Below are 11,269 nucleotides of genomic sequence, written 5' to 3'. Positions count from 1 at the left end.
CATAGCACCACCCAAAGAATGACCAGCTAAGAAGAGGAGACTTGTATTCATACCTTGAGATGTCATTCCTTTTATTACTCTCTGTATACCACTCTCAATTACTAGTGGTTCCACTGTATCTAGTGGATATTCTGGAATACCAATCCATAGAGAGTATTCTGAGGTTGATTGTATTTGTTTCATCAGAGGAGCATATTGAGTAGGTTTAACTTGAGCCCCTTGCATCAGTATCAGTGCTACTTCTTCTTGTCCTTTCTTTAAAGGTTGATAAATAACATCTTCAGCTAGAGCCAATTGAAGTAGAGATAGAGATAGAATCAAGAGCAACCCTGCCATTGTCAGTGTCATGCAATGTTATGCAATAGCTACATAATCAGCATTAAGTATGAATATTGTTTAGTTGTGTTGTATATTGGATGAATAATGAGCATGTGGGGGATGAACAAAAGTACAAAAACTGTCTCATTGTATGTGAATAGACTATATAAACTATAGTCATGTACACCTATTTAATGAAACATGCAACAGACACAAAAATTATGTTTTTAAAACACTAAATTTTAGTTGAATTATTTAGTGAGTCATGCAACCTCAGTCCGTCCACATATATCCATTCCATTGCACGAGCTGGTGACATTACTTTACAGAAATGAAACCCTGCAGTTATCTTAAGAATGAAATCAGTCGGAGTACGCATTGTTGGTGATGTTACTTCTTGCACCGTCACTCCATTCTCATCTGTTTTTCGTTTGTACTCTATAGGATAATAAATCCAAATCAGTCCGTTGTTTTCCAATATATCATCTCCAAAGACCATTGGCTCTCCTAGTTTCTTGTATCTAGTCAGTGTGTTTGATCCAGCATTAGCTAGTGCCCAGGAGTAGGTATACTCATTGATTGTCTTACATATCGATCCACCATCAGTTTTATTAAAGTTGACCTTTCCCATTCCAGCTGATTCCATGACGTTCTGTCTTGACGAGAGTTTAGTTCTTATCTCACTGGCTGATGTTGGGGAAAACCCAGTATCCAATTTTCCATCTATTATTTCGTAAATACATTGACTAACTGAGGTAGTATTTAGGACACAGGAAGATGAATATACAGAACACTTGTTCAGTATTTTTGGCAAGTAGTCATGTGGATAAAATTCCGATGCTGGATAAAAGGTATCTTTATCATGTACACTGTTGTTATTAGGCAGTCCTCCCATTATAGGCTGTGAAACAATCTCACTCCAAGGGCAACCAGTAGTGCAGGCAGGACTAGGTGGATCATCATAGCAGGGTGGTTTAAAATGATAGAATCCTTCCATTTGATATGCTAGAAGTAAAGGTTTTAAGAACTCACCAGTACTATTAGCCCATTGTTGGAAATACTGAGAAGGAGTAGTCTCACCAAGCAGTATTGATTTAATGAATGATGCTGTGAGATTAGCAACAATGCTGTGAGCCTCATCGTAAGATATTTCTGGTTTCAAGTCTCTCTCTTGAACAAGGAATGGTGGAGTACCTGAGGCAAACTGCATGTGACTCATACCTTGCACTACTACTACAGGAAAAAGGTTAGGCTTGTTTCCTTGATAAGGATAAAGAATGTAATGATAATATGACTCCATCACTCGAGTTACACGAGCTAGACCATCCAGTTCACCTCCAATTGTCAGCGTTGGTGTAGGATAGGTCTGATTCTTGTATTTTCGTTCCAAGTACGACCCCATTAGTATTTGACCTTTGATACCAGTTGGATTAGAATGAACATAGTCTTGAAGCACAGCACCACCCATAGAATGACCAGCTAAGAAAAGGAGACTTGTATTCATACCTTGAGATGTCATTCCTTTTATTATTCTCTGTATACCACTCTCAATTACTAGTGGTTCCACTAAGTCTTGTGGATATTCTGGTATACCAATCCATAGAGAATATTCTGAGGTTGATTGTATTTGTTTCATCAGAGGAGCATATTGAGTAGGTTTAACTTGAGCCCCTTGCATCAGTATCAGTGCTACTTCTTCTTGTCCTTTCTTTAAAGGTTGATAGATAACATCTTCAGCTAGAGCCAACTGAAGTAGAGATAGAGATAGGATCAAGAGCAACCCTGCCATTGTCAGTGTCATGCAATGTTATGCAATAGCTACATAATCAGCATTAAGTATGAATATTGTTTAGTTGTGTTGTATATTGGATGAATAATGAGCATGTGGGGGATGAACAATAGTACAAAAACTGCCTCATTGTACGTGAATAAACTAAATAAACTATAGTCTTGTACACCTGTTCAATTAAACATGCAACAGACACAAAAATTATGTTTTTGAAACACTAAATTTTAGTTGAATTATTTAATGAGTCATGCAACCTCAGTCCGTCCACATATATCCATTCCATTGCACGTGCTGGGGATAATACTTTACAAAAGTGAAACCCTGCAGTTATCTTAAGAATGAAATCAGTCGGAGTACGCATTGTTGGTGATGTTACTTCTTGCACCGTCACTCCATTCTCATCTGTTTTTCGTTTGTACTCTATAGGATAATAAATCCAAATCAGTCCATTGTTTTCCACTATATCCTTTCCAAAGACCATTGGCTCTCCTAGTTTCTTGTATCTAGTCAGTGTGTTTGATCCAGCATTAGCTAGTGCCCAGGAGTAGGTATACTCATTGATTGTCTTACATATCGATCCACCATCAGTTTTATTAAAGTCAACCTTTCCCATTCCAGCTGATTCCATGATGTTCTGTCTTGACGAGAGTTTAGTTCTTATCTCACTGGCCGATGTTGGGAAAAACGCAGTATCCAATTTTCCATCTATTATTTCATAAATACATTGACTAACTGAGGTAGTATTTAGGACACAGGAAGATGAATATACAGGACACTTGTTCAGTATTTTTGGCAAGTAGTCATGTGGATAAAATTCCGATGCTGGATGAAAGCCATCTTTATCATGTACACTGTTCTTATTAGGCAGTCCTCCCATTATAGGCTGTGAAACAATCTCACTCCAAGGGCAACCAGTAGTGCAGGCAGGACTAGGTGGATCATCATAGCAGGGTGGTTTAAAATGATAGAATCCTTCCATTTGATATGCTAGCAGTAAAGGTTTTAGAAACTCACCAGTACTATTAGCCCATTGTTGGAAATACTGAGAAGGAGTAGTCTCACCAAGCAGTATTGATTTAATGAATGATGCCGTGAGATTAGCAACAATGCTGTGAGCCTCATCGTAAGATATTTCTGGTTTCAAGTCTCTCTCTTGAACAAGGAATGGTGGAGTACCTGATGCAAACTGCATGTGACTCATACCTTGCACTACTACTACAGGAAAGAGGTTAGGCTTGTTTCCTTGATAAGGATAAAGAGTGTAATGATAATAAGACTCCATTACTCGAGTTACACGAGCTAGACCATCCAGTTCACCTCCAATTGTCAGCGTTGGTGTAGGATAGGTCTGATTCTTGTATTTTCGTTCCAAGTACGACCCCATTAGTATTTGACCTTTGATACCAGTTGGATTAGAATGAACATAGTCTTGAAGCATAGCACCACCCAAAGAATGACCAGCTAAGAAAAGGAGGCTTGTATTCATACCTTGAGATGTCATTCCTTTTATTATTCTCTGTATACCACTCTCAATTACTAGTGGTTCCACTAAGTCTTGTGGATATTCTGGTATACCAATCCATAGAGAATATTCTGAGGTTGATTGTATTTGTTTCATCAGAGGAGCATATTGAGTAGGTTTAACTTGAGCCCCTTGCATCAGTATCAGTGCTACTTCTTCTTGTCCTTTCTTTAAAGGTTGGTAAATAACATCTTCAGCTAAAGCCAACTGAAGTAGAGTTAGAGATAGAATCAAGAGCAACCCTGCCATTGTCAGTGTCATGCAATTAATAGAGTGGGAGGAATTGAGGTGTGTCATGACATACCGTATAGGGGTTATATTTCACTGGAAATAAATTTTGCTAACTTTGCATTTTCAGTAAATTTGCGAAATTAAAAAAGAGGTGTGGCACATTAGGAAAATAACTGCAGAAGGTAGGATTCATGAAAATTTATACCAACAAATGGGAAATTTGAACAAATTTACGAAATTTTATACCAACAAAATAAAACCCCTATACAATACTTCTGTTCAGCATTACAATAAACCAATAATGAATAACTTTTAATGCAAAAATGAACACTGAACAAATAAGTTACTATCAAAAATAATTAGACGAATGTCTCTGTGATTTGTATTACGTTTGAATAGAAGCAGGAAGAGGAGGAGGAAGAGGGGGAGGGGGAGGAGGAGGAGGAGAAAAGGAAAGTGACTCATAAGATTCATTGTCTTCTGTGATTATAGATTCTTGGTTCATAAATTCATCACGTATACCATATGCTTCATTTTGTGCTGCCTGTGGCTCATCTTCTTCATTAGTAGTAGCAGATTTGTAATTACATAGCCTAGCATAATAGTATATAAGCTAGTCTATAAACTGCAGCTAGTACAAGTACCTTTTTCTGATGTATAAAAAGACAGCAACAATAATAACCACTATCACTACTATTAGCAGCAAATCAACACCATACAAAATTCCAGTGAAAGCTTCATGTGACAAGGCTATTACAATAGATTTAAGTCAATTTGATATCCCACATTATTTTGTTTATTTCCTCACCTCTGACATCTTTGGTAGGACTGGAATCTATAAATCAAATACAATTAAAAATTAACACCAAAAAAATGTAGGCATACAGATTATGCCTATATGGACTCACTAGGTAATACTTGCAGAGCCCAGGAGATAGACTCCTTATCTGTATCAAAGACTCCATCCCAGAAACATTGATATACTCCTACATTAGATGCTGAGAGATCAGTTAGTACAAGTGTATTCTTGTCATTAATCAATGGTAGTCCATTGAAGTACCACCTTAATGTAATATTAGTACCAGTAGCTGCACAATTAAAGATGATGCTTTCTGATTCAAATCGATGAAATAATGTAGAATTTGCTATCATAGAAAGTTGTGTGACAGCAAGTGGCTCTGAAATAGAGAATATATTAAGAATATACATATATGCATATAATTTGCTAACCTACAACAGTATATGCTACTTCTAACATAGAACCATGAACTGTAATACCATTATGAGTTAAAAACAAAATAAGACTAGACCTTGATGCTCCTTCATTATTGAGCCTTACTCTAAGCAAGTAATGATCTGTTGCTATAGGTTTAGCAATAGTTCCAGCAGCAGCAACTTGTGTACCACCATTTCCATTACCACTGGGATTAGTTGCAGCAATGTAATAAAATGAAACATCTTGATGAGGTGCAACAAACTGATTGGCAATCGGAGGACGATATACTAAAAACCCACCAGGTATTGTATTGACTGGAAAGAGAGAAGAGATGAATGGAGAGGACAAGGAATATAAGGAGGAGAAGGGAGCATACCTTTATTCAATGTATACTTGTAACTTGAATTCTGTGGATTAACAACATTAGTAACACCACATTTATATGTAGCAGCTACATCATCATCAACCAAATTATATATAACTAAATACTGTCCATCATCTAATAGTGTATACTTAGGACTTGTAGCACTGGCTGCATCAGGCACTATGATTTTATCATTCTTATACCATACAATGGTAGGCACAGGTCGCTGTGTCACATTACAGAATAGAGCCACTGCTTCATTCAGTTTAACTATGACAATTGTATTATCAATGTCACCAAAACCTTTAAAATCTATAACAAATAAAGATAATGCTCAAATAACAAATGGCTTTGTGTGACAACTTCAACCACTAATAAAATAATAATAATAATAACAATTATAATGAAGGAAAAAGTTTATATAGTGTGAAAAATAATATTATCCTAACTATATAAATCTACTTTAGATGCTTAAATACACTATGATTAAGCAGTTTATGATGCTAAAAGCATATTGATTGTTCACGTGAATTAACAACATTACTTACATGCTGTCTGTACTGCTCTGCTTCTAGCCACACCAAATGTATTAGTAGCAGTGCAAAAATAAGAACAATTTCTGTCATCCAAGCCTTTACTGTATCCATCTTCAGTTAGGTTAATCTTTAATGATAGTATACCCTCTTCAAGAATCTGAGTCAATTTGTCAAGAGGTGCATCAAAATTGTAACCTCTGTACCATCGAAGTACTCCTACCCCAGTACAATTTAGCTCAATGGACTGGCTGCTGATAGGAATGAAAGAATCTGGAGGGTGAATGTTAGCAGATGGAAGGGAAATACTTCCTGCAAAATTAAGAATGGGAATGAAATTGTTGCTTGATTTCACATACATGCACTATAGAACATGTTTTAAGAGCTTACCAGTGCCATTATCTGTAGCTGAAATAGTTGTAATAAGAGTTATAATGAGGAACAACATCTCGTAAACTGTAGCTATGCTATAATAGAATAATTATGATGGAAACATCCTCAAATATTGGCTAAGGAAGTTATTCTTAGGTACAGTGATCACCTCCCCCATGAATGAATAAATTCATTCAAAATTTTATTTTAAACTCAATAACCAAATATAGCACATATAGCACATTAGCTAGTTGTTGTATTTTCAATTCTAATTGTTTCATAGACTGCAGATACTGCAGTGGTACTGCCTGCAGTTCTAGATCCACTGACTGATTCTTGTTGATTTGGTTGTAATGAAGAATAGGATACATTCTCTTGTACATTAACGAGTGAATCAATTGTTGCATATGTTTTATTAGGTACTGAAGAAATTGTTGATACATCAGTTTTATTAGAAAGTATTACTTCTCCTCCAGTAATAGATTTAACTGTAATAAAAGTCATTTTTTAATTGTTGCACACTATCATGATTACCTTTTCTGATGTACAAATGCTGTATAATGATAATAACAAATGTTACAATTATACCAGTCATAGCTATACCAGCAATAGAACCACTTGATAATTCTTGTACAACCTGAGGTTGATTGTATTTGTTTCATCAGAGGAGCCAGTGCTACTTCTTGTCCTTTCTTTAAAGGTTGATAAATAACATCTTCAGCCAGAGCCAATTGAAGTAGAGATAGAGATAGAATCAAGAGCAACCCTGCCATTGTCAGTGTCATACAATTATCAGAGTGGGAGGAATTGAGGTGTGTGTCATGACATACTTCTCAACATTACATTAGTTAATGCAAAATAAATACTGATTACTGAACACAAATAAGTAGTTACATTCATAAAACAGTTAGACCAATGTTTCTGTGACTTGTATTACATTTGAATATACAGGAGGAGAAGGAGGAGGAAGAGGAGGGGATAGTGACTCATAAGAATCATCTTTTGTGATTATAGATTCTTGGTTCATAAATTTATTATGTATACCATATGCTTCATTTTGTACTGACTGTGGCTCATCTTCTTCATTAGTAGTACCAGTAGTAGATTTATTATTATTATTATCTGGAATAGCATATGAGTAAGCTAAACTATGTAAAATGTAGTATTACCTTGTCGGATAAATTTGAAGAATATAATGATCATAGACACTATCACTAATATTAGTAGCAGATTAACAGCAAACAATATTCCAATAATAGCTTCATTTGACAAGGCTATGTAATATGTATAGTCATTTTATTTGATACCAATGCATAAATTTACTTTCTCACCTCTGCTGGTAGGACTAGTACCTAAGAACAAACCAACATCATTGCATGTTACATATGATGATCACACAGTTTATAGGACATAGCTATATAGACTATTCACTCACTAGGTAATACTTGCAGAGCCCAGGAGATAGACTCCTTATCTGTATCAAAGACTCCATCCCAGAAACATTGATATACTCCTGCACTAGATGCTGTGAGATCACTTAGTACAAGTGTATTCTTGTCATTAATCAATGGTAGTCCATTGAAGTACCACCTTAATGTAATATTAGTGCCAGTAGCTGCACAAGTAAAGATGATGCTTTCTGATTCAAATCGATGAAATAATGTAGAGTTTACTGTCATAGAAAGTTGTGTGACAGTAAGTGGCTCTGAAATAGAGTGATAAAAAATATAATTACTTTTTTTATTTATATTGTATGGCTAACCTACAACAGTGTATGCTACTTCTAACATAGAACCATCAACTGTAATACCATTTTGAGTCAAAAACAAAACAAGACTAGACCTTGATGTTCCTTCATTGTTGAGCCTTACTCTAAGTAAGTAATGATCTTGTGCTGTAGAGTTAACAATATTTCCAGCAGCAGCAGCTAGTGTACCATTTCCATCATCACTGGAATTAGTTGCAGCAATGTAATAAAATGAAACATTTTGATGAGGTGCAACAAACTGATTGGCAATTGGAGGACGATATACTAAAAACCCACCAGGTATTGTATTGACTGGAAAGAAAGAAGAGATGAATAGAGAGGACAAGGAATATAAGGAGGAGAAGGGAGCATACCTTTATTCAATGTATACTTGTGACTTGAATTCTGTGGATTAACAACATTAGTAACACCACATTTATATGTAGCAGCTACATCATCATCAACCAAATTATATATAACTAAATACTGTCCATCATCTAACAATATAGACTTTGGATTTCCATTGACTGTATTAGTTACTATAATTGTGTCATTCTTATACCATACAATGGTAGGTATAGGTCGCTGTGTCACATTACAGAATAGAGCCACTGCTTCCCCTAGTCTAACTATGACTGTTGTGTTATCAATATCACCAAAACCTTTAAAATCTATGACAAAAGAATAGGGAATTTTAAAAATTATGCTAATGGTACTTATGTTTACATAAGCAGCTTTCTCACAACAATGTGTTTTTTACAAAAGCAGCTTTGTGTATTGTTGTAGAAATTTTGATGCATTCTTATGCATCTACAAAACTTATATTCAGTAAACAAGTTTACAATCTTACATGCTGTCTGTATTGTTCTACTTCTAGCCACACCAAATGTATTAGTAGCAGTGCAAAAATAAGCACGATTTCTGTCATCTGAGCCATGACTATATCCATCTTTAGTTAGGTCAATCTTTAATGACAATATACCCTCTTCAAGAAGCTGGGTCAATTTGTCAAGAGGTGCATCAAAATTGTAACCTCTGTACCATCGAAGTACCCCTACCCCAGTACAGTTTAGCTCAATGGACTGGCTGCTGATAGGAATGAAAGAATCTGGAGGGTGAATGTTAGCAGATGGAAGGGAAATACTTCCTACAAGGGGATGAAATTGTTCTTCATGTCACATACCATTAAGAACTTACGAGTCCCATTATCTGTAGCTGAAATAGTTGTAATAAGAGTAAAAAGGAGCAGCAACATCTTGTAAACTGTAACTATGCTATGATAGGAAGTTGTTTTAGGTACAGTGGCCTGACCCTCCCCCATAAATAAATTCACCTTAATTTTAAACTCAATAACCAAATATAGCACATATAGCACATTAACTGGTTGCTGTATTTTCAATTCTAATTGTTTCATAGACTGCAGGTACTGCAGTGGTACTGCCTGTAGTTCTAGATCCACTCATTGATTCTTGTTGATTTGGTTGTAATGAAGAATAAGATACATTCTCTTGTACATTAACAAGTGAATCAATTGTTGCATATGCTTCATTTGGTACTGAAGGAATTGTTGATGCATCAGTTTTATTAGAAACTATTAATTCTTCTCCAGTATTAGATTTAACTGTATGATACAAATATCAGTTATGAAATTATTGCTCACTATCCTCATTACCTTTTTTGATGTACAAATGCTGTATAATAATAATAAAGAACATGATGATTATAATTATTGTTACTATTACACCAGTGATAGCTATGCCAGCAATAGAACCACCTGATAATCCTTGTACAAAAAATAAACAACATTTTAGAATTAAACATGTACTAACCACTTGAAACTTCATTAGAAACAGATGGAGTACTAATGGTATAAACGACTGTAGTTTTTGGTGTTGGTACAATAGGACCTGTAACATAAGTAAAATTTGTCTATATGATGAACTACACAGTATCTTGATCATCTCACTTGGTGGTACATTAAGGAATCCTTCAATCATTGTTTCATTAGATGCTCCATATTGATTTAATGCTAGTGTACTTATTGATACTAGTCCACCATTAGGTATACTAATATTAATACTAACAATACTGTTAGACTGATAGTTAGTGAACTCATCTGATACACTGGTTATTAGAGATTCTGAATCAGTGATATCAACAATAAAGCTAATACTAGTGTCACCAGGAAATAGTGTGCTAAGTCTTAGTATTATGAATTCAGGTATGATGGTGGTAGAGACTATCACTGGAGATGATGGAATACCTATTGAAATCAAATTGTATTAGTAATGATCATTTACACATAGGGTTTAAGGTTTGCTATCAAAAATTATTACTAGTTAAATAATTCCCTCATATTTTTTAAAGTTGCTCAGAAATATCCTTGTACTATATAGTATAGGGTCATGAAACAAATTTCATCAAAAATGACAAGATGAGAATTCATTATTTTTACAATTTTTTTCTAATACATATACATGTTTTTTAACGACCTGGGGGCGTAGCCCCCAGGTCGTTCCTATAATTGATTTCACCCACGTGCGATGTTTGTATATATATATATATATATATTTGTATGTCCACACTTACATTTCTTCTATACATGTTGTATTGGAGAAATAACAAAATTCATAAGCCTTAGCAACCACCCGCCCACGCTCCTTACGTAGTGGGTGTGGTCACGGCAAACAAAATGGCGGCTTGAACATGGGACAAAGTGAAGTACTTTCTAACAGCAAGAGAACATAGAGATACTGTCTAAAGACTTTTCTAGAAGCATTAGAAGGCAGAGAGAGCCTCAATAAGTCTTAATAAAATCCAGTTATTATTGCAAGGTGGTGAAATCAATTATAGGAATATTTTTTACACAGTTACGCTTGTTATATTGTTTCTAAATTTTTAACTTATTCCGACCAAAATTAGATTTTTTATAAATTTTCAAAGTTGCTCAAAAATTGGGCCAAAGTCCCTGTACTGTAGTACAGTCTCATGAACCAAATTTTGCCAAAAATGACAAAGTAAAAATTCTTCATCTTAATAATTTTGTCTAATACGTATACATGTTTCTATGTTGTTTTTAAATTTTGAGCTAATTCTGACCAAAATTAATTTTTTACAAATTTTTAAGGTGTTAAAAAATTGGGCCAAAGTACAGTGTCTGGGCTAAAGTTGTCAAAA

General features: G+C 35.0%; 2 protein-coding genes across 5 annotated transcripts; both read right to left on the bottom strand.

Annotated features, from left to right (window-relative positions):
• Positions 1-4,138: 4,138 nt before the first annotated feature.
• LOC109583427 (hemicentin-2-like) lies at positions 4,139-6,482 on the bottom strand. Its single transcript, XM_019998774.1, has 8 exons — positions 6,364-6,482; positions 5,989-6,285; positions 5,453-5,752; positions 5,091-5,390; positions 4,769-5,038; positions 4,669-4,695; positions 4,505-4,610; positions 4,139-4,453 (listed from the first exon to the last, which is right to left on the bottom strand). The coding sequence occupies exons 1-8, from the start codon at positions 6,419-6,421 to the stop codon at positions 4,246-4,248; spliced, it is 1,566 nt and encodes a 521-aa protein (XP_019854333.1). The 5' UTR covers positions 6,422-6,482; the 3' UTR covers positions 4,139-4,245.
• A 735-nt stretch (positions 6,483-7,217) lies between these two features.
• Positions 7,218-10,375, bottom strand: LOC105313430 (contactin-4-like). Of its 4 annotated transcripts, none has more exons than XM_019998772.1 (11): positions 10,059-10,375; positions 9,922-9,999; positions 9,765-9,875; positions 9,290-9,713; positions 8,943-9,239; positions 8,467-8,763; positions 8,108-8,404; positions 7,781-8,050; positions 7,677-7,697; positions 7,515-7,619; positions 7,218-7,467 (listed from the first exon to the last, which is right to left on the bottom strand). In XM_019998772.1, the coding sequence occupies exons 4-11, from the start codon at positions 9,504-9,506 to the stop codon at positions 7,253-7,255; spliced, it is 1,719 nt and encodes a 572-aa protein (XP_019854331.1). In that variant the 5' UTR covers positions 9,507-9,713; positions 9,765-9,875; positions 9,922-9,999; positions 10,059-10,375; the 3' UTR covers positions 7,218-7,252. The 4 variants fall into 4 exon arrangements, 2 of the variants coding, with proteins under 2 accessions (XP_019854331.1, XP_019854332.1); XM_019998773.1 differs by having other exon boundaries at positions 7,218-7,464; XR_002185524.1 differs by having other exon boundaries at positions 7,391-7,464; positions 7,669-7,697.
• Positions 10,376-11,269: the final 894 nt, after the last annotated feature.

Source organism: Amphimedon queenslandica, unplaced genomic scaffold (assembly GCF_000090795.2).
Source record: "Amphimedon queenslandica unplaced genomic scaffold, v1.1 AMPQUscaffold_13306, whole genome shotgun sequence".
Taxonomy (NCBI): Eukaryota; Metazoa; Porifera; class Demospongiae; order Haplosclerida; family Niphatidae; genus Amphimedon; species Amphimedon queenslandica.
Note: the sequence above shows the minus strand (reverse complement) of the source record. Positions and strands in the feature narration are given on the sequence as shown.